General features: G+C 42.4%; 1 protein-coding gene across 2 annotated transcripts; it reads right to left on the reverse strand.

Annotated features, from left to right (window-relative positions):
- Positions 1-825: 825 nt before the first annotated feature.
- On the reverse strand, positions 826-23,982 carry LOC115113409 (suppressor of fused homolog). 2 transcript variants are annotated; one of them, XM_029641004.2, is made up of 13 exons: positions 23,813-23,982; positions 23,479-23,656; positions 16,073-16,207; positions 15,563-15,699; positions 13,291-13,433; positions 13,050-13,135; positions 9,768-9,840; positions 9,476-9,632; positions 8,076-8,178; positions 7,447-7,581; positions 7,072-7,210; positions 6,904-6,972; positions 826-2,928 (listed from the first exon to the last, which is right to left on the reverse strand). In XM_029641004.2, exons 2-13 carry the CDS (start codon positions 23,625-23,627, stop codon positions 2,839-2,841), a joined length of 1,416 nt encoding a protein of 471 aa, XP_029496864.2. In that variant the 5' UTR covers positions 23,628-23,656; positions 23,813-23,982; the 3' UTR covers positions 826-2,838. The 2 variants fall into 2 exon arrangements, with proteins under 2 accessions (XP_029496864.2, XP_029496865.2); XM_029641005.2 differs by lacking the exon at positions 23,813-23,982 and having other exon boundaries at positions 16,073-16,223; positions 23,479-23,533.
- Between the last annotated feature and the right edge of the window lie 2,496 nt (positions 23,983-26,478).

Below are 26,478 nucleotides of genomic sequence, written 5' to 3' on the forward strand. Positions count from 1 at the left end.
GACCATGTGAATCGGACCTTGGGAGAGGTGAATGCTGAGAGGGGGGAACCCAGGGTGCTTCAACCCTGGATGAGGTGACAGTAGAAATTAGCAAGCGATGTTGCAGCTACACTCTGGATGTGGGCTGAGGCCAATCCACCATCACGCTCACCTTGTCAGAATCTATCTGAATATTTCCTGCAGTGATGACGTATCCTAGGAAGGAGATAGTGGAGCAATGGAACTCACATTACTCTTTATCAAAAATCTGGTTCTCCAAGAGAAGCTGAAAGACCTGTTGGACTTTTTTGAAGGTTGTACTGATTATAATGAAAACGTCAAACGGTTTCACCGCAGAGAAAGCATTTCTTTAGGTGTCCATGTCCTTCGACTGTTTGCTCGGCGCTTTATTCTAGTCCCATCTATGCAATTATTTAGGCTGTTCTTTCTTTCGAGCTCTCCTGGTGAGAGAGGAATGAAACACACGCTCAGGATGCAACTCCCAAAAAAGCAGCGCCAAAGAGTTTGTGGCAGCGCTTCCAGTCCGATAACGTGACCGGTCTGACACGGGAAGGAGTCGAGGGAAATGGATGGTGACAAAAACAACACATCCGAGATTCTCATGATTCCAGATGGGGGGAAAAAAATCATATCAAAAGTAATCTTGCAGTTTTAGTCTTTGTTCCTAGGTTCACCGCGAATGCATCAGACCTACCTAACCTGAGAAAACTACAAAAGGAAATTATGAAGTAGCAAAATATTCAATATACCGAAATTAATTCATTATACATACACAATTAAATGTACTTACACTAGTATAGACCACCAGACCAAAAACCACCGACGTGAATGTCGAGTTCTGTTTAATGCACTTGTGATTACAGAAACAGGCAGTTTAGTGATTCCTTCATTCATCATAAAATAACAATAAACAGTATTGTAAAGACCACACACAAAAATAAATCCCAATCGGAATAAAGAAAGACACTGTAGAATACATGTGAACAGGTATAGAAAAAAAGGAGTCCGCTCCTGTTCTTGACTAACTAGCTATGGAATGCACTCATGGCATAACATATATCTGGGATGCTGTACGTGTATAAAGACAGAGGTCCTTGATTGAAACTGATATATATTAAAATACAGGAGCGGTTGACAGTGGATACAGTCTTTACAATGCATGGAGCCTATACACGTCAAGGCCATAGCAGACTGACTGGTTCTGTTTCTACCAGAGCAAAACAATGTATTCATGCAACAGTTGACACGCATTGTGACAGTGAAGGAAATAACACGTTTCTGTGAAGAAAGTGGTGATAAAAAATGTGGCGTGGACCTAGGCTCTGACAAGTTCTAGTGGCTAACTAAAAACAGAGGCACTGACATCAGTTCTATCAACAACAATCTGATCCAACTAGGGACAGGAAACACAATGCAGTAAATGTTCATCAGTGAAAATGTCAGACTAACTTTATTTGTGGACACATGGAGAGTTCTCTGAAACACTTTCCAACATTTCACTCTCTGACAGGCCTATAAACTCTTACAAACACAATCTTTCCTCTAATAGTAGTTAACAGTCATTGTAGAGCTTCAAATATATTTCATAAAATTAACAGTAAAACATTACATACACAAAATATTACTCTAAAATAATCAGGCTCTTGGCACAGGGGGACAAAGATTTGACAGGACACAATAGAATGAGAGGATCATGTGGTTTGATTGTCTGTATCCCAAATTACACCATATGCCAAGGGTCTTCAAACTTTTTCCCCAGGGACCCCCTCCCAGGCAATCCAGCGACCCCCATCATATGTTAGCAAAAAATGATAATGTGTATAATAAATGGCAAAGAGGTAAAATACATTTTAAAAATTGATCTGGTAGATATTCATTTGACCTCCCCAATTATAATTGGAAGAGGAAGTGTACACTAACATCGGAATTACCTTAATAGCTAGTAGGCCAACACATGTCTGCAAAAATTGACGTCCACATCAAGAAAGCTTACCAGTAGCCATCGGCACTTTCCCGGTACATGGTTATTCACAAAAACATTGGAATAACATTTTTTTTATGAACAGCCCCTGCAGTGCCTGCATGCTGTGGACACGTTTGAAGACCCCTGCCCTATATACCCCTCATAAAGCTCTGGCCAAAATAAACTATATAGGGAAGAAGGCACCATTTCAGATTTGCACAGAGGTCGACACTGAATAGAGTTGTCTAAATTCCACAACATCTTGTCCGATACAAACCTCATGGGAAACTGGTAGCACCTTTGGCTTGACCATATATATACTTTATAACACATTAAGCAAATGTCCAGCACTTAAACAACAAATAAACACATATGCCTTTTAAGAGAACACTTCAAATGGAATGTGGCCCTAGAAAACCAAAAAACAGAATCCTTGAACTAAATGAACTGACCCTGCATTTTTGCCTGTGCTACAAACATATTGAGTCTAGTGGGATGTCACATCCTAACTAGAAATTTTACCCATTCACAAGACATAGCAACTATGTATCATCTAGCAAGGCAGCTATCTGGAGAAACAGGTTTCCGGAACATCTCCAGGCGTTTCTACAAGGATAGAAAAACGCAGTAGAAATTGGTAGCAGATGTGACAGAAAGAGATCAGGTGGAGGTCAGGTGTTCTCACTTTGGGCTAGAAGGCAGACCAGAGCCCATGGAACAGAGCAGGGTTCTGTTCAGTAAAATGGAAGACAACTTACAGGTACTACCTGAACTTCTGTTGGGAAATGCTTTGCAACGATGTGACCTACTGAACATGAACATTTAAAGTCTGAGTGAACAGGTCCAGAGTATTCTGTAGAGAGTGGGTCCAAGTCTCACTGCAGAGGGCTGTCAAACACAGAGTCAGGCAGGACCGAGATCTTCAGTTTCTTTTCTGGCCAGCTGTATTCCTTCGGTAACTTGGTCTGGAAGGAGGAATCAAACAGGAGAAAAACATTTATTGACAGATACAGAACATGGAGTTAAAACATTCTGGAAACTTTGCCAGGTTTTTCTATTCCCTGTTTTTTCTGGGAATCTTCCAAATATGATCTAGGATTTTTGGGGGAATTTTGCAAATGTAATATTACAGGATTACCTAGCTTCTTGAAAGGCCAAGGATCTGTTGGTAACCTCCCCATTCTGCCCCTGGAAACCTTCCTCTGAGCAAAGATCTGAATCACATACTGTGCATGCGTTTCTTTACCTCTTTATGCCCACATTTTGTGTCACCCTCCCTTTACATTTGTAACTGTCAATCTTGAATGATAATTCTTCATGTTTTACCAGTGAAATGTCCATGCAGCATCTGCATACCAACCATTTGATCTGAATCAGTTTAATGGGAATATGCATTTAGATCTTCTCAAGTTAGTTGGTATCATAAGTATGTCACCGATCTAAAACTAAATATTCCATAATGTCCAAGTGAAAATAAAATTAGTTGTGGAATTAGTATTCATCCCATTTGTTTAGGCAAGCCTAAATTAGTTCAGGAGTAGATGTGGCTTAAAAAAAATCATAAGACTTGCTCTGTGTGAAAAAATAGGGGTTGACATGATTTTTGAATTACTACCCCTTCCATATGTAACATTCAGTAAGTATTCAGACCACTTATTCTAAAATGGATTGGAGTCCAGCGGTGGTAAATTCAATTGATGGGACAAGATTTGTAAAGGCACACACCGGTCTATACAAGATCCCACAGTTGACAGTGTATGTCAGAGCAAAAACCAAGCCATGAGGTTGAAGGAATTGTCTGTAGAGCTCCGAGACAGGATTGTGTCCAGGCAGAGATCTGGAGCATTGAAGGTCCAAGAACACAGTGGCCTCCATCATTCTTATATGCAGGAAGTTTGGAATCACCAAGACTCTTCCAAGAGCTGGCCGCCCGGCCAAACTGAGCAATCTGGGGAGAGGGGCCTTGGTCAGTGAGGTGACAAAGAATCTGATGGTCACTGACAGAGCTCTAGAGTTCCTCTGTGGAGATGGGCGAACCTTCCAGAAGGACAACAATCTCTGCAGCAATCCACCAATCTTGCCTTTATGGTAGAGTGGCCAGATGGAAGCCACTCCTCAGTAATAAGCACATTACAGCACGCTTGGAGTTAGCCAAAAGGCACCTAAAGGACTCCCAGACCATAGAGAAACAAGATTCTCGGGTCTGATGAAACCAAGATTGAACTCTTTGGCCTGAATGCCAAGCGTCACATCTGGAGGAAACCTGGCACCATCCCTACGGTGAAGCATGATGGTGGCAGCATCATGCAGTGGGGATGTTTTTCAGTGGCAGGAACTGGGAGACTAGTCAGGATGGAGGGAAAGATGAACGGAGCAAAGTACAGAGAGCTCCTTGATGAAAACCTAATCCAGAGAGCTCAGGACCTCAGACTGGGGCAAAGGTTCACCTTTCAGTAAGACAACGACCCTAAGTACACAGCCAAGACTATGCAGGAGTGGCTTCGGGACAAGTCTCTGAATGTCCTTGAGTGGCCCAGGCAGAGTCCAGACTTGCACCCGATTAACATCTATGGAGCTACATGAAAAGAGCTGTTCAGCGACGTTCCCCATCCAATCTGACAGAGCTTGACAGGATCTTCAGAGAATGGGAGAAACTCCCCAAATACAGGTGTGACAAGCTTGTAGCATCATACCCAAGAAGACTTGAGGCTATTAATCACTGCCAAAAGGTGCTTCAACAAAACTGATTAAAGCGTCTGAATACTTAGGTACATGTGATAAGTTATTTTTTAAATAAAAAAAACCCTGTAAAAACCTGTTTTTGCTTTGTCATGAGGTAGTGTGTGTTGAGGGGGAAAAAAACAATTTAAAACATTTTAGAATAAGGCTGTAACGTAAAGAAATGTGGAAAAAGTCAAGGGGTCTGAATACTTTCTGAATGCACTGTATGTAAGATCCCTCAGTCAAGTATTGAATTTCAAGCACATATTCAACTACAAAGATCAGGGAGCTTTTCGAAAGCCTCAAAGAAGGGCAGTGATTGGTAGATGGGGCGGCAGGTAGCCTTGTGGTTAGCGCGTAGGACTAGTAACCGAAATGTTGCAAGATCGAATCCCCAAGCTGACAAGGTAAAAAAAAATCTGTCTTTCTGCCCCTGAACAAGGCAGTTCACCCACTGTTCCTAGGCCGTCATTGAAAATAAGAATTTGTTCTTAACTGACTTGCCTGGTGAAATAAAAAATAAAATAAAGACATTGAATATCTCTTTAAGCATGTTCAAGTTAACGAGGATGATGTATTTAACCACCCAGGCGCATCAAAGATAGTTCAGAATGACTGAGCTGCAGGACAGGAAGGAAACTGTTCTGGGATGTCACCATGAGGCATTTGAACACCATAGCTGCGATGGGAGCTAACGGATGGACCAACAACATTTTTGTGACTCAACCATTAATAAATTAAATGAAAGAGTGAAAATGATTCAAATATAAAGAATTCAAATATTCCAAAACATGTATCCTGAAGAATTTTGAAAATAATTAGGCAAATATTGCACAATCCACATATGCAAAGCTCTTACGCAAGAAGACTCACAGCTGTAATTGCTGTGTTTAATTAACATGTATTGACTCAAGGGGGTGAATCTAAATAAAGGTACACTATATATACAAAAGTATGTGGACACCCCTTCAAATTAGTGGATTCGACCATTTCAGCCACACCGGTTGCTGACCTGTGAATAAAAATACATTTTAAAAAAATGGCACCCAGCCATGCAATCTCCATTGTCAAACATTGGCAGAAGAATGGCTTTACTGAAGAGCTCAGTGACTTACATCAGGTTGCAAGCCTTCCCAGAAGATTGAAGGCTGTTACAGCAGGAGAGGGACCAACTCCATATTAATGCCCATGATTTTGGAATGATATGTTCGACGAGCACCTGTCCACATACTTTGTCATATAGTGAATATTTGTTTTTTTCATTAATCTTTAAGAAATTGTTGTATTTTTCATCCACTTTGACACAGTACTTTGTGTAGATCGTTACCAAAAAAAAAGACTTAAATTCATTTTAATCCTATCAATAACGTTGAAACTATAATGAAACAAAATATAAATTAAAAATGTAAAGTATTGTTCCATGTGCGGAAATAAAAGATTGCATACTCAAAGATCCATACTCAAAAAAAAGCTTGATTCTCTTATTTTGTGCACAAATTTGTTTACATCTCTGTCAGTGAACATTCCTCCTTCAATCCAATCCATCTACTTGATAGGTGGCATATCAAGAAACAGATTAAACAGCAATAGAATTACACAGGTGCACCTTTTGCGGGCCACAAAGGTGTGCAGTTGGGCCACAAAGGTGTGCAGTTGGGCCACAAAGGTGTGCAGTTGGGCCACAAAGGTGTGCAGTTGGGCCACAAAGGTGTGCAGTTGGGCCACAAAGGTGTGCAGTTGGGCCACAAAGGTGTGCAGTTGGGCCACAAAGGTGTGCAGTTGGGCCACAAAGGTGTGCAGTTGGGCCACAAAGGTGTGCAGTTGGGCCACAAAAGTGTGCAGTTGGGCCACAAAAGTGTGCAGTTGGGCCACAAAAGTGTGCAGTTGGGCCACAAAAGTGTGCCACAAAAGTGTGCAGTTGGGTCACAAAAGTGTGCCACAAAAGTGTGCAGTTGGGTCACAAAAGTGTGCCACAAAAGTGTGCAGTTGGGTCTTTATTACATGAGCACCATTCTCCATTCATCACTGAAATTCACCAGAGTAGCCTGTTCTTTGGGTAGCCAATTGAGCAGAGCAGAGATTGCGTAAAGTAGAGAATCCCACATGCGCAGGAGCTTCAAACCATTAGCTGTCGGGAAGACTGTTCCAGAGAACTCAGATCCACAGCCACATTCTTTATATTACCCCTGTAAAGAACGGTAAAAGGTGTTTCCAATCACCTCCTCTCGAGTGTTGAGCTCCGATAGATCTCCAAGCATCTGTTCAACAAACTCCTCAGTCAGCAATATCTGAGGAGATATGGTAACATAAGAACATGCAGTAAGCACATGCAGCAAGTATGCACTTGAAACAGTTTGTGTGTGTACCAGGAGCCAGGGTGTGTGTACCTGTAGCCAGGGTCCATGTGCGGCATACGGGTGTTCCTCAGTAGCAAAGGCCCCCTCTACTCCGGTGGATACGAAGGTGATGGCTGTGTCTCCATTTATACTCTTATAGGTGAAGTGTCTACCATGGAGCAAACGACCCCTAAGCACAGAATACGACCAGTACAACAATCATTAAACATCACTGAATACATTCTTTATGGAAAATGTCTGCTGGGTTGGAGAACCTGCTTCTTATTACCATCCGTCTCTCTCAGCTCCCCATCTATCCCCCTTTCACATACAAACAGCTCTGTCAGATGACCCTAGTCTTGTTTTATTTAATGTATGCATGTGGGAAGACCCATAATCATCCCCAACTCTAGTGTGTGTGCGCACCTGAGACAGAGGGGCAGCAGTGTTCCTGACTCCTGGTTGAATTTCAGATGAACACTTTCCAGTTGTCTGGTACGAACTAGCTCGTGAGGAACGATGGCCGCTGAACTCTCACTCTCCAGACTGTCCTTACGACTCCTAGAGAAAGAGAGAGATTCAAATGACAACTTAGGTACAGGGGAAACATCAAGTCTGGTGGTGGCCTGTATCTCCCTATAAAGTGTGTGAAAGAGTTTGCTATGGCTTGTAACAACCTTGCCCCTCATCTTTCTCTTACCTGTGATACAGCTGGCTCTGCAAATGGCCCATTGTCTATGGAGAAACCAGGGGAAGAATTGTACCACATACAATATCATACACCTATCATGTGTTCAATGTCCCAGTACTACTTTGTACTCAGTGGGGTCTCATGGCTCTGTCTCTGGATGGGTTAAAGGGAGGGGTATGGGTGTATATGGCGAGTCTACTCTAGAGAACACTAAAAATAAGGGAGTGAAAGCTGTTGGTGTGACATCACTGCTTGAGAGGAAAGAAAAAAAACATAAGAGTGCGTGTCTCAATGCCGACTCAGAATAAAAGTTTGGAGTGGGAAAGTGAGTAAAGAAAGCTTAACTGTGTGTGCATGTACTCACTGAGGCCTGTCATGTCCTTGTCTCTGTGAGTTGATAGGGGGTAGTGCTGCTTTAGTGTTGAACTCCAATCCTTTTCTCAGGGCTTCTCTGATCTGCTCTGTATCTGCAGGGGACAAACCATTGGGTTGGTTTTGGGACATACATACAATAACATTAGGACACAAAACCACTCAGGACCACTTACCCTAATCTTGGTAGTGTTCAAAAAGGCACTATGAAATATATATTTTTTGCAACAGAAAACAAATAGGAGTGGTTCTAAATTGGACACGTCCAGGTAGTACAGCCCTACTTCAATCTGTTTTCTTACATTTGGTGGCTATTTAACACAATGCATGTCAGATCTATGAGAGCCCATTAGAAGTGTCTTGTGCCTTCAGAAAGTAGTCATACCCCTTGACTTATTTCACATTTTGTGTTCCAGCCTGATTTCAAAATTGATTTTACATATATTTTTTCCTTAGACCCAGAAAGACTAAGAGATTTGAAAATCTGGATGGAAAAATATTAGAAAATTCTTATTTTTCTAATTCTTCACGCTCTGTCAAGTTGGTTGTTGATCATTGCTAAAAAGCCATTTAAGTCTTGTCATAGATTTTCTGGACGATTTAAGTTCAAAACTGTAACTAAGCCACTTACGAACATTCAATGTCGTCTTGGTAAGCAACTCCAGTGTATATAAGCCCTTGTGTTTCAGGTTATTGTCCTGCTGAAAGGAGAACTCATCTCCCAGGGTCAGAAAGCAGACTGAGTCAGGTTTTCCTTTAGGATTTTGTCTGTGCTTATCTCCATTCAGTTTCTTTTTTATCCTGAAAAACTCCCCAGGCCTTAACGATTACAAGCATAGCCATAACATGATGCAGCAAACACTATGCTTGAAAATATGGAGAGTGGTACTCTGTAATGTGCTGTATTGGATTTGCCCCAAACATTAGGAGTGTTACCAATTGATTTTATTCTTCAATAACACAAAATCCAAAGCAAATCAGAAAAATAAGTTTATTTGAGAAGGACAAATCAAGATGTTATGTTGGGAGGTAGAGTTCCAGTCTCCCGTCTTTACAAATAATTGTATGTGTGGGATACAGAGATGAGGTAGGCATTCAAAAATATTGAACGCAGAGTGAGTCCATGCAACTTATTATGTGACTTGTTAAGCAAAGTGTTACTCCTAAACTTATTTAGGCTTGGAATAACAAAGGGGTTGAATGCTTATTGACTCAAGAAATTTCAGGTTTTAATTCATTTGTAAAAATGTCTAAACATAATTCCACTGACATTTTGGTTTATGTGACAATCTCAATTTTAAATTCAGGCTGTAACAACAAAATGTGGAAAAAGTCAAAGGGTGTGAATACTTTCTGAAGGCACAGTAGGTTAGGTGTGTGTGTGTGTGTCACCTTTTTCCGACAGTCTTCGTGGCTGAGAACCTATACAGATTGAGCGGCTGTCCTCTTCATCCTCGGGCGGTCGGCTGAGGTCATCCCACACACACTTGGCGCTCACGCCGCTCAGGTTGGAGCCCTCTGTCTCTATACCCTGGTCCACACGCTCCGGCTTAGGATGAGTACACACACAAACATTAACACTAGCCAACACACATTAACACTAGCAAAGACCCACACATTGTGGGGACTGAACCAGTAGGTGGAGCGGTTTGAATGAAAACAGTATAATTAATCAAAGCCTTACTTGTAAATGAGGGTCGATGTCAAATATGGTCTCTCCTCTCCTCATGTCAGTTATCAACCAGGGCCCTCCAGCACTAAACACATACAGCACGGAGGGGAAAAGTTCATCATTAACATGGACTTGGTCACACTGGGATAAAGTTCATGTGAAATAAGACGAGTAGAATGCAGTGGTGAAAAAAGTACCTAATTTTCATACTTGAGTAAAAGTAAAGATACCTTAAGAAAATGACAAAGTACAAGTCACCCAGTAAAATAAGTGAATGTCTAAAAGTATTTGGTTTTAAATGTACTTAAGTATCTAAAGTAAAAGTTATTTTTGCTCCTTTGCACCCCAGTATCTCAACTTGTACACTCATCTTCTGCACATCCATCACTCCAGTGATTAATTTTCTATATTGTAATTATTTCACAACCATGGCCTATTTATTGCCTTCCCTCCGTTATCCTACCTCATTTGCACACACTGTATATATACTTTTTCTACTGTATTATTGACTGTGTTTGTTTGTTCCACGTGTAACTCTGTTGTTTGTGTCACAAACTGCTTTGCTTTATCTTGGCCAGGTCAGTTGTAAATGAGAAATTGTTCTCAACTAGCCTACCTGGTTAAATAAAGATTAAATAAAAATAAATACACACACACAGTTTAAGTCGAAAGTTTACATACACTTAGGTTGGCGCCATTAAAACTCGTTTTTCAACCACTCCACAAATTTCTTGTTAAGCAAGTCGTTTAGGACATCTACCTTTGTGCTTTGTAATTTTTCCAACAATTGTTTACAGACAGATTATTTCACTTCAGAATGTATCACAATTCCAGTGGGTCAGATGTTTACATACACTAAGTTGACTGTGCCTTTAAACAGCTTGGAAAATTCCAGAAAATTATGTCATGGCTTTAGAAGCTTCTGATAGGATAATTGACATCATTTGAGTCAATTGGAGGTGTACCTGTGGATGCATTTCAAGGCCTACCTTCAAACTCAGTGCCTCTTTGCTTGACATCATGGGAAAATCAAAAGAAATCAGCCAAGACCTCAGAAATAAAATTGTAGACCTCCACAAGTCTGGTTCATCCTTGGGAGCAATTTCCAAACGCCTGAAGGTACCACGTTCATTTGTACAAACAATAGTACGCAAGTATAAACACCATGGTACCACGCAGCTGTCATACCGCTCAGGAAGGAGACGCGTTCTGTCTCTTAGAGATGGTGCGAAAAGTGCAAATAAATCCCAGAACAGCAGCAAAGGACCTTGTGAAGATGCTGGGGGAAACGGGTGAAAAAGTATCTATATCCACAGTAAAATGAGTCCTGTATCGACATAACATGAAAGCCCGCTCAGCAAGAAAGAAGCCACTGCTCCAAAACTGCCATAAAAAAGCCAGACTACGGTTGGCGACTGCACATGGGGACAAAGATCGTACTTTTTACAGAAATGTCCTCTGGTCTGATGAAACTAAAATATAACTGTTTGGCCATAATGACCATCGTTACACGTTTGGAGGAAACAGGGAGAAGCTTACAAGCCAAAGAACACCATCCCAACCGTTAAGCACGGGGGTGGCAGCATCATGTTGTGGGAGTGCTTTGCTGCAGGAGGGTCTGGTGCACTTCACAAAATAGATGGCATCAAGAGGTAGGAAAATTATGTGGATATATTGAAGCAACATCTCAAGACATCAGTCAGAAAGTTAAAGCTTGGTCACAAATGGGTCTTCTAAATGGACAATGACCCCAAGCATACTCCCAAAGTTGTGGCAAAATGGCTTAAGGACAACAAAGACAAGGTATTGGAGTGGCCATCACAAAGCCCTGACCTCAATCCTATAGAAAATGTGTGGGCAGACCTGAAAAAGCATGTGCGAGCAAGGAGGCCTACAAACCTGACTCAGTTACACCAGCTCTGTCAGGAGGAATGGGCCAAAATTCACCTAACTTATTGTGGGAAACTTGTGGAAGGCTACCCAAAACATTTGGCCAAAGTTAAACAATTTAAAGGCAATGCAACCAAATACTAATTGAGTGTATGTAAACTTCTTACCCACTGGGAATGGGATGAAAGAAATAAAAGCTGATATAAATCATTCTCTACTATTATGCTGACATTTCACATTCGTAAAATAAAGCGGTGATCCTAACTGACCTAAGAGAGGATTTTTACTAGGAGTTTAAATGTATTTGGCTGAGGTGCATGTAAACTTCCGACTTCAACTGTGTGTGTGTGTACACACAAAATTGTGGATACCCCTTTAGTGGATTTGGCTATTTCAGCCACAACAGTTGCTGACAGGGTATACAATTGAGCACACAGCCATGCAATCTCCATAGACAAACATTGGCAATATAATGGCCTTACTGAAGAACTCAGTGACTTTCAACGTGGCACCGTCATAGGATGCCACCTTTCCAACAAGTCAGTTCGTCAAATATCTGCCCTGCTAGAGCTACCCCCGATCGTCTGTAAGTGCTGTTATTGTGAAGTAGAAATGTGTCGGAGCAACAACGGTTCAGCCGCGAAGTGGTTGGCCATACAAACTCAGAATGGGACTGCCGAGAGCTGAAGAGTAAGTCTCACTAGAGAGTTCAAAACTGCCTCGAAGCAACGTCAGCACAATAACTGTTTTTCGGAAGCTTCATGAAATTGGCTTCCATAGTCGAGCAGCCGCACACCAGCCTAAGATTACCATGCGCAATACCAAGCATCGGCTGGAGTGGTGTAAAGCTTGCCACCATTGGACTCTGAAGTAGTGGAAACACCTTCTTTGGAGTGATGAATAACACTTCACCATCTGGCAGTCCGACGGACGAATCTGGGTTTAGCGGTTGCCAGGAGAACGCTACCTGCCCAAATGCATAGTGCCAAAGGTTTGTGCCAAAAGTTCCTCCACCAAAAGTTTGGTGGAGAAGGAATAATGGTCTGGGGCTGTTTTTCATGGTTGTGGCTACTTGACTGGCCTGCACAAAGCCCATACCTAAACCCCATCGAACACCTTTGGGATGAATTGGAACACCGACTGCGAGCCAGGTCTAAATCGCCCAACATCAGTGCCCAACCTCCCTAACGTTTGTGGCTGAATGGAAGCAACTCCCCACAGCAATGTTCTAACATCTAGTGGAAAGCCTTCCCAGAAGAGTGGAGGCTGTTATAGCAGCAAAGGGGGGGGACCAACACCATGTTAATGCCCATGATTTTGGCATGAGATGTTAGACAAGCATGTGTCCACATACTTTTGTTCATGTAGTACATCTCATATTTCAAACATGGACCTCAAACTCACACATGGACCCCTCGGAGCAGCTCCAGCATTCCTTGGCCGTTCCACTGCTGGGCCGCCTGCAACTCTTCTGTACACACACCCACAATCTATATAGAGAGGAGAGGGAGTTACCCACACAAAAAAAGTGGAGTAAGAAAGACTGTTACAGAACACGTACAGATGAGGGGACAGACATAATGCTATTATAGACTCAAAAAGAAGGAGTTGAGAAGGTAGGCCGGAGAGCCTGGGGCAAGATCACCTGCAGGAAGTTGACCAGGCCGAAGGGGGTGTGGACCGGAGTCATCTGGGGGTCTTCAGTGAGCAGCATGTGTTGGATACGAGACTCACTGTTGTCCAGGGGACTGTGCCATGATATGTGGTCTCCACTGCAAAACGTGTTTTCTACAGGACAGAGAAGAGACATGGAGGTTAGACTACTCAGTGACATACTGGAAAATAGTAGGGCCGGGATAATACCAGTACTGCAATACTTGTTTGTTTTGTTCCCTTGCCATGATACTAAGTGCATTTAACTTCATTAGGAAAAAGAAATATTGCAATACGGGTATCGTCCCAGCCCAAGAAAATACATACATTTTCTCAGCACTAGTCTAACAGCAAATGAGAAAGTCAAGGCGAAGGAGAAAGGAAGTGTGTGTATGTGAGAGAAATTGAGAATGGAGAGAGAAATTGAAGCGAAAGAGGCCATAAGGGTGAGGACAGCGATTAAGCGATCCAGAGGAATCCATCTGCTGGGGAGGCAACAGGGACCTAGTCCAGCTATACTGGAAAAGAGAGGGGGGAGGAAAAGGACTATGTTGTTATGCTTCCCTTCGAGGTCTGAAGAGTGTTGTATTGCAAAAAACAGTCTGAAAGGTCTGCTGGCTCCCCACAGGCAAGACTGATTGGATGTTACAAAACGCAGATATTTATTTTACGTTGTAATTTCAGAAAATGTCCATAATATATCTGTCACTAAAAGTGGAATGATAGTATTCCACAGTATTACACTAGTGTTGTGATTGAAGATCTTACAATTAAAATATCACAGCTAATCGGTTTTATTTGATTGTAACGCTTGTCACGCTCTCTCAATATATCAGCTATGTGAATCGATTTTGCAGCTTATCATATGGCATGCATAGCCAATGCAGCCATAGGCCTACAGTATAATGGCATTGCTGGTCTTATGGGCATCGGTAATCTGAAGGAGAATAGCTAAACTCATTGTTTACATGTTGAGCTATATGTTCTCAATTTAAAATGATACCAGTACAGAACGTATGAGGCAAACCATGCCAGATTTTGTACATGCCTTTTAGGCACGGACATAAAAATGTTTCATTGAAGTCCAACCCTTTTAATTTAGGTACAGTATGAAAATAAGGAGATAACAATTAGGCTACACGAGATAAGCATTACAGGTAACATTTTAGGAAGTTAATTTTATTTCATTCATTTTAGCAATGTTGCTTGCAAAATGATTGCAGTTGTTCCCATAGAAAGAGCAACCATGTACCGTCATTATATCACTGACCCTGGATAAGCTAGAGACTGGGCTAACACCGCTAACCTTTTAGGTCACTAATATGTTGTTTTTATAACAATTTTGTTGGCTTTATAATCAGAGAAATTTAACTAGCTAGTAGCTAGCTAGTTATAGGCTCTAGTTTTTTTTTTCCAACTCCGATTTACTCGAGGCATACAATGCAGCATAGGGATAACCTATAGGCCTTGTGTTTTAATTTCTTTTTTTTTAATGTATTCATTCGGGTTCACAGTATCATTACGGCCCTAGCAGATGGTGGTAGAATAACCTAGAGAGAATGGGCTCCCCCTCCCTCTGTTTCCCTGACCGGCTTTTAAACACTCCCCTCAATGTAATCTTTAAACACGGCTAGATGATTTAAAGGACTTAGCAAAGTGGCGCACACACACCAGGAAATGTCTGTGAGAAAGGGAGAAACGTTTTCACAGCTGTAAAGGATACTGTTAAGATTAGAAAGTTCCTCAGCTAAGACAACTTTTAACACACTTCTCGCATCAGAGAAAGGGAAATGAGACTTCTTTAGTGTCCCCAGAGCCCAGAAGAACCACACAGAGCTGGCTAGGTCTTTAAAAACACAGGTGTCATACATTACATAACATACTCTTCTAGTCCACATTTACTTCCATTTAGCCCTTATTCTAACAGGCAAGCTGAATGAGAACACATTATTGTACAGGCTACATGAGGAAGTTGCAGCAGAGAAGCAAAGGGTTGAAAGAGCCAATGGGAAGCTGGGGATGATTGGGCTGAGTTCCACTAAGTGTTCTCCTTAGCAAAAACATCACTGACGTAGGGTTACATGAGGTTAAATACTGACATGCTCCAAAATGTCCATGCAGAGTGCGGTGAAGTAACAAAGCGGCTGGGAATGCATAATGCCTGAGTGACCGCCTTGTAATTAGACAAACAAGTCCCTTTCTCCTCACCTTACTCTGCCTACCATATCCCCGCCACACTAGACACACAGCGCCTGGGTCGTTACCTGATTGGAAGACATAGCGGGCCAGGCCCTGCAGGAGTTCAGCCGGCCAAGTAGGAGGGGCTGTTTCTCCCACCTCTCTCTTCAGCCTGAACGTCAGCTCAAAGCCAAAGCCACTGGGGCCTTCCTGGCCTGTAAACCTGACAATACACATACAGAATTCCCACACTTAATTCAAGCAGTCTCTCTCATCAGGTTTGTGTGTGTGTTTGTGTTTTAAATTAGCCAAACCCTGGGCCCTCCTAATTTGACAGCAAGTCAACACCATAAACCCAGATTATCCTTTCGTTACCCAATCCACCCATTCAGTAACACTGCAAAATTATGGCAAACATGCATTAAGAATGGCAGCTGTTTGAAGGGAGATTGCTGGGAAGTGTGGAAGCATCTCAATGCCGATTCTGCAGAATGACACAAAAGAGTGAAAGTGAACAGCTGCACACACCATGTGTCAGTGTGTTAGTAACCTGGGCAACTTGATCCGCCAGAGCTCTAACCTGAAGTACTACTTACTCATGTACTCTGTTGTCTCCATACAGGTCACTGAGTCCGAAGCTGATGTAGTGCCAGTGTTCCTGTACGTCTTGTGCTGCACAGCCCATGTTACGGTACATACTGATGTAGTCCAATGGATCAGGACCTCCCAACCTGTAGATACACACTACTGTTAAAAGTGCAACACCTGCCAAATGCGGGTAGATTTTGGAATTGGTGGGTAAGATGTCTATTTCACCAGCCACGTTGGTGGGTGGTGAGGTCACAATGCGAGCAACATGTGAATAAAAAGTATGATCACATTTAGTTAAATAAATGCAGCAATACCTGTTTTCAAAGTATTTATACCCTTTTGTTGCATAGCTGGTAAATTAAATCGCACAAAGTCAAAGAATTACGAATCCTAAATAGACTATGGGGGCTGTCATGAAGTTCAAGGAAGTCTGTAGATCTCTGAGATAGACATCAAAACATGTTCTTAGAAGAAGAAGCATATATACCTTTGCTATGGGAAGGGTATAAAACAAGATTAGTTGAATGTTTCAAAACAGAAACTGTACCATGAAGTTCAGTGGCCTCCATCATTGGTAAAAGGAATAAAATAATAGAACTACCCAGACTCTGCCTGGAGCTGGACGTCCAACCAAACTGAGCAACCGGGCAAGAAGGACATTGGTCAGGGACGTGACCAATAACCCTTGTCAGAACTAGAGTTCCTTGGCTGATATGGGAGAGCCTGCCAGAAGGTCTCTACAGCACTTCACCAATCTGTGCTTTATGGGAGAGTGGCCAGACGGAAGCCACTCCTGAGAAAAAAAAAAAAACACATGACAGCACACCTGGAGTTTGCAAAAAGGCATGGGAAAATACTTGTGTGAAAGAGCATCTTCTACTGGAGACATTTAAAAAATACTGGTAGACTTGGGGATTTGGGTCAGGGACAGTGCTATTCAAACACTATCATCAGATGCCTGTATTACACCGAACGTGCAAGCCTGGGAAAATGAACAGGGACAATACTGTAAAAGTAGGGCTAATAATGCTTAAATAAATCCACTGCTGGTATTTACTGTAGGCTGCACATTTTTACATTGTATTACATTTCTAACAAGACTATCAAAGCGATCGACTCACTAATGGATGAAGATGCGCTCAGCAAAGCCCATTGCTACAGAAAAAAGAAGATCAAGCAAGCCAAGTCCCAAGCATCCCCGCAAACTCCATGTCACGGGTGCACCTTAGCCATCCTAAACAATATCATAACCGCCATCGATAAGACAGGAATGCGCAGCAGTCTACATCATCCTGGCCAAGGCTTTCAACTCTGTCAATCACCGCATTCTTATCGGCAGACTCAACAGCCTTGGTTTCTCAAATGACGGGCTCACCTGGTTCACCAACTACTTCTCTGATAGAGTTCAGTGTGTCAAATCGTAGGGCCTGTTGTCTGGACCTCTGGCAGTTTTTATGGGGGTGCTACAGAGTTAAATTCTCAGGCAGACTATTTTCTCAGTATATATCAATGTCGCCACTCTTGCTGCGGGTGATTATTGGATCCACCTCTACAAAGACGACACCATTCTGTATACATCTGGCCCTTCTTTGGACACCATGTTAAACCTCCAAACGAGCTTCAATGCCATACAACTCCTTCCTAGGCCTCCAACTGCTCTGAAATGCTAGTAAAGCAAAACGCATGCTCTTTAAGCGATCGCTGCCCACCCAACTAGCATCACTACTCTGGACGTTTCTGATTTAGAATGTGGACAACTACGAATACCTAGGCTAGACTGTAAACTCTCCTTCCAGACTCATATTAAGCATCTCCAATCCAAAATTAAATCTAGAATCGGCTTCCTATTTCGCAACAAAGCGTGCTGCCATACATACCCTCGTAAAACTGACTAGCCTACCGATCCTGGACTTTGGCGATGTCATTTACAAAATAGCCTCCAACACTCTACTCAGCAAATTGGATGCAGTCTATCACAGTGCCATCCGTTTTGTCACCAAAGCCGCATATACTACCCACCACTGCGACCTGTATGCTCTCGTTGGCTGGTCCTCGCTACATATTTGCCACCAAACCCACTGGCTTCAGATCATTTATAAGTATTTGCTCTGTAAAGCTCCGCCTTACCACAGCTCACTGGTCACCATAGCAACACCCACCCGTAGCACGCGCTCCAGCAGGTATATTTCACTGGTCATCCCCAAAGCCAACACCCCCTTTGGCCACCTTTCCTTCCAGTTCTCTGCTGCCAATGACTGGAACGAATTGCAAAAATCACTGAAGATGGAGACTTATAGCTCCCTCACTAACTAAGCTTCAGCTGTCAGAGCAGCTTACCGATCGCTGTAGCTGTACACAGCCCATCTGTAAATAGCCCATCAAATCAACTACCTACCTAATCCCATATTTGTTTTTCTGCTCTTTTGCACACCAATATTTCTACTTGCACATCTATCACTCCAGTGTTAATTTCTAAATTGTAATTACTTCACCACTATGGCCTATTTATTGCCTTCCCTCCTTGCTTCATTTGCACACACTGTATACTGATTTTTATACTGTGTTAATGACTGTACGTTTGTTTATCCCATGTGTTGTTTTTGTCACACTGCTTTAATTAATCTTGGCCAGGTCGCAGTTGTAAATTAGAACTTGTTCTCAACTGGCCTACCTGGTTAAATAAAAGGTTACATTTAAAAAAATATATATTTTCACACCTACAGTAGCCGGGCTATGAAGAGTATTGTCCTGCTAATAGGAAACATTGTTCGCATGATGGGCTACACCTGCTGCATTACACTTGAGAAAACCTGTTTTCAAAATGCCTCCCGCTGTCCATCACTACCGTAAATAAAAATAAAGCATCTTGTTTACATTCTTTATTGCAACCACAATGTCACAAATCATTTGAATCTCCCTTTCCAATTACTTTTAGAGTTTGGGATTTACAAATGTGCGCTGTGAGAATATCTAATAATCACTTTGTAAATAAGGATGCATTATGAAAGGAATATTATTTTTTAGAGGAGTACATAAAATGGGTCACTATTGATATTAAACACAATGTTATAACCTTTTCTTACAGTTCTCTGAACTGTATAACTAATGTCATTGTATTGGTTGGTAAATGTTATATCCACTAAAGCAACATTTAAAATTAACTCCCTACGTTTGTGTTTTTGATACTGTTTTTAATTGGGTCTGTAAAATGACTAAAAAGCTTTTCTTCAGTCCGATATTATCACAAATTATTTCCTGAATAAGTGTAATTGTTACGTGTCATCCCAGAGAATATGGCTGCCGTTTTACGGTCCCCTAACCAATTAAGCTATTGTGTTTGTTTTTTTTGCGTTATTTGTAACTTATTTTGTACATAATGTTTCTCCTGCCGTCTCTTATGACCGCAAAGATCTTCTAGATATCAGGACAGCGAATACTCACCTCATACTGGATGTAGAATTTTTCTTTAACGAGTCAGATGTGAAGGATTTACTTCAGACAGCCGACAAGGCCCTCATCCCCATCATTTGCAGGAGAAGACGTCGGAAATGGTCGGGGACGTAGGTCGGGGTGCATTGTAAGGATCGGACGGCGTGTGGGTAATCTGCCTTTACCATCGGTCCTATTAGCCAATGTACAATCATTGGATATTAAAATAGACTATAACTACGATCACGTATATATCCTACCAACGGGACATTAACCTCTTGCGACGAGCAAACCCGTATCCGGGAGCGTAATCATAGCATCAAATGCATTAGCATAACGCAACAGACATATACCCCTAGAAACTTTTCCTATTCATGAAAATCGCAAATGAACTGAAATACATATATTCAAACACAAGCTTAGCCTTTTGTTAACAACACTGTCATCTCAGATTTTCAAAATATGCGTTACAGCCAACGCTAGACAAGCATTTGTGTAAGTTTATCATGGCATAATGTTATGCTAGGCTCTGCTGGCAGCAGGCAACATTTTCACGAAAATAAGAAAAGCAACCAAATTAAATAATTTACCTTTGAAGAACTTCAGATGCTTTCACTCAGGAGACTCCCAGTTAGATAGCAAATGTTCATTAAAAATAGTTCCCGTTTCTTCATCATGCAATGGCTGAGAAATCGACCGGAAAATGCTACAACTATAACGCCAAACTTTTTTCAAAATTTGCTCCATAATATCGACAGAAACACGGCAAACGTTGTTTAGGATCCATCCTCAAGGTGTTAACATATATATTCGATAATATATCCGTTGAGGCAATTGGTTTCTCATAAGAAGCGATTGGAAAAATGGCTACCTCAGTATTTTACGCAAGGTTTTCTGCGGGAGACACCATGTGACCACATGCTATATATGGTCCCTTACAGCCATTCTTCAATGGAAATGCCTAAAAAGACGTCACAATGCTGTAGACACCTTGGGGAATACGTGGAAAACGTAAGCTCATTCGTAGCTCATTCACAGCCATATAAGGAGTCATTGGCATGAGGAAGTTTTAAAAAAACGCGTCACTTCCTGGTTGGATTATTATCTGGGTTTCGCCTGTAACATCAGTTATGTGGCACAATATCTTTGCAGTTTTGGAAACGTCAGTGTATTCTTTCCAAAGCTGTCAATTATATGCATCGTCGAGCATCTTATCGTGACAAAATATCTTGTTTAAAACGGGAATGTTTTTCATCCAAAAATTAAAATAACGCCCCCTAAATCCAAGAGGTTAAAAACGGTAATATCTCATGTGCCACCGAATCATGGCTGAATGACAACATGAATAACATACAGCTGGCGAGCTTTAAGCTGTATCGGCAGGGTAGAACAACCTCCTCTAGTAAGATAGCTGTTGCGAGGGAGTAAAAGATATTAGGGACAATATAGGATGATTCACAATAATTGTTTGCAATAATGTCATTTTGGTAATGGCAAGACTGGTGAGAGGTAAAATCCTTTGCATAAATTGCCTACATTACTACAAATATTAATAGCTAATTATGTAAGATAAGAAACAGGATTTAAAAAATATCTATATATTTTTGATGGCTATTTAGAACACAAATCGAGGAGAGGGCAATGGAAATGAATTTGGCGGTTGATCTACTTCTGTTCTGTGAGTGGCACTGTGTGCTCTTTTTGAAGGATGGATCCCAGTCTCTTCGGGGCTATGGGATCCGGGAAGGGGAGGGGGGGTCTGCCGGGCATTGCTTCGACAACCCATCCCGGGATAAGGAGGGCTTTTAACGGGTGGGACAGCGGGGACCAATTGGAGGTTCACTTAGCAGTAATGCAAATATCATGTTACAGCTATATAGACACTCAATCATATTAGTTTCTAATGGTATGTTTACAAACATATATTTTCATAAATAGAATTGAAAGTTGTCTCATTATGGTAAAATAAGTATAGCCAGTTATAATTGTAATGGCTTTGCAGATAATAAGAAAAGATCAGTATTTACCTGGCTAAAAGAGAACAAATAAAATATCTATTGTTTACAGGAAACTCATTCAACAATTTTAGATGAAGTTTTGTGGGAAAAGGACTGGGGGTCGAAATATATTTCTCCCATGGGCAAAGAAATTCAACAGGGGTGATGGTATTAATTAACAGTAATTTTGATCCAAATGTGCAGGAACGCCAAGTCTAGGTCCAAAAGACTTCACAGCTTCTACCCCCAAGCCATAAAACACCTTTACAGCTATTCAAATGGCTATACAAACTATTTGCATTTCTCCCCTCTTTTACACTGCTGCTACTCTTGGTCTATTATGTGTGCAGTCACTAACTCCACCTACATGTACATAAACTCAGCAAAAAAAGAAACGTCACATTACTGTCAACTGCGTTTATTTTAAGCAAACTTAACCTGTGTAGATATTTGTATTAACATAAGATTCAACAACTGAGACAAACTGAACAAGTTCCACAGACATGTGACCAATAGAAATGGAATAATAATATATCCCCCCTGGGGGGGGGGGGGGGGGTGAAAAGTAACAGTACCAGGGTACCACATAAGGGAGGATGTCTTTCTTGTAATGCACAACGTTGACATTGCCTGCAATGACAACAAGCTCAGTCCGATGATGTTGTGACAAATCACCCCAGACCTTGACAGACCCTCCACCTCCAAATCGATCCAGCTCCAGAGTACAGGCCTCGGTGTAACGCTCATTCCTTCGACAATAAACGTAAATCCAACCATTACCCCTGGTGAGACAAAACTGCGACTCGTCGGTGAAGAACACTTTTTGCCAGCCCTGTCTAGTCCAGCGGCGGTGGGTTTGTGCCCATAGGCGACGTTGTTGCCGGTGATGTCCGGTGAGGACCTGCCTTACAACAGGCATACAAGCCCTCAGTCCAGCCTCTCTCAGCCTATTGCGGACAGTCTGAGCACTGATGGAGGGATTGTGTGTTCCTTGTGTAACTCAGGCAGTTGTTACCATCCTGTACCTGTCCCGCAGGTGTGATGTTCGGATGTACCGATCCTGTGCAGGTGTTGCTACACGTGGTCTGTCACTATGAGGATGTTCAGCTGTCTGACCTGTCTCCCTGTAGCGCTGTCTTAGGTGTCTCACAGTACGGACATAGCAATTTACTGCCCTGGTCACATCTTCAGTCCTCATGCCTCCTTGCAGCATGCCTAAGGCACGTTCACTCAGATGAGCAGGGATATTGGGCATCTTTCTTTTGGTGTTTTTTTTAGAGTCAGTAGAAAGGCCTCTTAGTGTCCTCAGTTTTCATAACTGTGACCTTAATTGCAGACATTGTTCCACAGGTGCATGTTCATTAATTGTTTATGGTTCATTGAATAAGCATGGGAAACAGTGTTTAAACCATTTACAATGAAGATCTGTGAAGTTAATTGGATTTTTACTAATTCTCTTTTTTTGCTTTGTTTATTACCACGCATAACCGGTGTCCCCGCACATTGTACCGGTACCCCGTATATATAGCCTAGTGTTATTTTACTGCTACTCTTTTAATTATTTGTTATTTTATTTTTTAATTATCCATTTTTTACTTAACACGTATTTTTCTTAAAATTACATTGTGTTGTGTTGGTTAAGGGCTTGTAAGGGCTTGTAAGCAAGCATTTCACTCAGGTCTACACCTGTTGTATTTGGCGCATGTGACCAAATACAATTTGATTTGTTACTTTCTCTTACGTTGTCATAAAAATGGTATGTTTTTGTTTGTCTTTGATGTTACTTAAGTCAATGTCTTATATTTGATTCAGTACAAAGTCGCCACTCAACTCAATCGTAAATCGTTGAGTTTTAGGCTACTAGCTAACTTAACGAGGTTAACTTTCTCGCCGTATCCTGTTACCTTGGAAGGTTGTTATCTAAGCTAAGTTAAATTTGTGAACCAGCTAAGTTATGTATCCAGAAGAAGACGTTATCTACTCACCAGTATTTTACAATGGCTGTAACTTGTAAGGGGTTGGCCTGGTCGGGGTAGAGGCGCCTGCATTCCCCGTAGATTGCCTGCAGACCCGGGGGGAAGAGTGACGCCAGGGCGGGGGCTGCTGGTCCGCTGGTAGGCCGCACTTCGTCCATCCCCTACTGCTTCAGAAAGCTGGGAATACCTCCAAGGGCGAAACAAATTACTTTCTCCAGGAAGATAAGGGAGAATCCCTCGGCTTACTGTTGGTTGATAGAACAACAGTAACTGTATTTTGAATTGTTGATATTGTTTAGAAGCTAAAGTAAACTGTCGCCCCACGATTGTTATCCCCACTCACTGTTGTTTGCTCCCACCTATGAAAACTTTTCCTCATTGGTTTGGGCTGTAGAAAGGAACGGAGGAACTGGTCAAGTTCGTTTTGCATGTCCCGGTGCCCCGTTTGCAGGGAGTTTACATCACTTTAGATCATTCAATTGGTCTTATTAAGTGAGACATCCACTCACCCGGGGTTACGGGACATGCGCCACTAATTGAGTGACGTTAACTCAATCCAATCAAAGTGCCATTCTTGGGTAGGCGGTTCCAAATACAGAGATGTGGTTGGCTGAACAATTGTTAATCATTACCCGAGACACTTTCGCAAGAACATGAACAACTTTTCCTCATGTTTTTGATCACATTACAATTGATCATAATGTGTGTTTATTTTGGAGGGTGAAAGGTTCTGAATGTTGCAGTTATTTTTGCACCTAAAAAATACATGTTCAATACCAGATATCATATTTATTTCCAATGCAAAGTTATTTACCCTTATTTTACAAAGCAACGACCTGGCGAAAAGAGTTACAGGGGGGACGAGAGGGGATGAAGCTGGAGATGATTTGGTTCCCATGATGGTATGAGCATAGACAATAATGGGGGCCTGTTCAGCCCTCCTTTTCCTATAGTCCCACGATCAGCCCCTTTGTCTTGCTCACATTGAGGGAGAGGTTGTTGTCATCAGGCCAGGTAGTCCTGAGGCATGGTTCCAGGGCTCAGGTCCTCTGGGAGGGAGATGGAGAGTGAGAGAGAGAATGAGAGGGGGCATACTTAAATTCACACAGGACACCGGATAAGACAGGAGAAATACTCCAGATATAACAGACTGACCCTAGCCCTCTGACACAAACTATTGCAGCATAAATACTGGAGGCTGAGATACGAGGGGTGGGGAGACACTGTAGCCCCGTCTAATGATACCCCCGGACAGGACCTATGATGTAGTAGGAGCACACATTTTTCACTGTAACACCACGTTTGACCTTGGCAATTTTTATGTTTCACCCCGTCATGTTTTCCGTCATGTAGCGTTTCAAGAGGCACCTGTCCTTCCTCATTCACACCACCCGGCACATGGAAAACCACAAACAGTTCTTTCGCACCATCCTTTCACTCCTTCCCCAACTATCAACAGCAATCTTCTGCACAGACACAGATAGAAGCTATTGAGGGAGCAATCCAGTTGTCAATTGCTGGAACCACATCTCGAACAATGTGAAGCACAAGATGGGGTCAGAGGGTGCCCAAGCTGTGGCCGATTACCAGCAGGCCATCAAAAAGCTCTTGGCCTCAAATCAAGGAGTGACTACAAATGCACACTGGAGCCCTGATCTCGAGGTTTATTTCCATCAGTCGCTGTCCGACGCCATGGACAAGAGCACACAATATGTGCTAAACAGCTTGGGCATCCAGTCAGACGGAATTGCCAACAACTGCTCAGAAAGCTTCAATACTGTCCTCAAGGCAAAGGTTGGATGGAAGAAGGTCCAAACCAATGCTCTGAGGGAAGTGCTGAGGGGCTACTGTAACCTAGGGAATTGTGTGTGTGTCCTGTCAGGTGTCAGGTGTGTCTGAGCAGTGGACTACTTCCTAGCAGAGTAGGACATCTCAACTCTAAACTCTTCCTCTCTGAGGTCACCAAGAAAGAGAAGAACCTATGCAAGACATAGGGGTAAGAGAGAGAAGCTAGAGTTTGAGAGCGTTTCATACGTATTCATTTTGTACTCAGTGGTGTGTTTAGAACTAAATGTTTTTCCCTGTGTCTCTTCTCTCCTCCACTCAGTTCCGTTCAGTGCTCCCTCCCTTCTCCTTCAGACAGTCCTCTCCCTCTGCAGCACCAACAGCTCTGGCTGCAGCTCTACAGCAGAGAAGCGTAAACACTCCTCAGCCTTCCCTGAGACCACCACTGGGACCCCCAGCAAACAGCCTTACCTAGGCCAGGGTAACAGCCTTACCTACCCACCATGAACCCTCCTCCTTCAATGAGGGTCTCTCCTCCCAGGCCTCTAACCCCAGCCTGCTGCCCTGTAACTCATCACAACACCTGGTGGGTCTGGGGGCTAGTTCCAGTGGACCTCCACCCCCCCCCACCAGAACCTATTGTACCCCTCTTACTACTCCAGTGGAAGGCCCTCTCAGCAGAATGTCCTGGGTATGTGAGCCATTTTGGAAATTTAGCCAGCAAAAAAAATATAATAGATTTCAATATATTTAAAAGCTATACGAAATACATGAAGATACATTTGCATCTTTCCTAATGCCTTAAAACAGGGATGGCCATCTCCAGTCCTAAGGGGACCTGATTGGTGTCACAGCCCCAGCTAACACACCTAACTCCAATAATCAACTAATCATGATCTTCAGTTTAGAATGCAATTAGTTTAACCAGCTGCGTTTGCTAGGGATGGGAGAAGAGTGTGACATCACACCACTCCGGCCCCCAAGAACTGGAGTTGCCTATCCCTGCCTTGAAATGTATTCCAGAGATGCATATACATACATTTGCATCTTTTCTCAAATGCAATATTCCAGAAATGCATGGCTATGATATCAAGTCTCCTGAGTGGCGCAGCGGTCTAAAGCACTGCATCTCAGTGCTAGAGGTGTCACTACAGACCCCGGTTCGATTTCCAGGCTGTATCACAACCAGCCGTGATTGGGAATCCCATTGGGAGTCCCATGGTC

This window comes from Oncorhynchus nerka, linkage group LG28 (genome assembly GCF_034236695.1).
Source record: "Oncorhynchus nerka isolate Pitt River linkage group LG28, Oner_Uvic_2.0, whole genome shotgun sequence".
NCBI lineage: Eukaryota > Metazoa > Chordata > Actinopteri > Salmoniformes > Salmonidae > Oncorhynchus > Oncorhynchus nerka.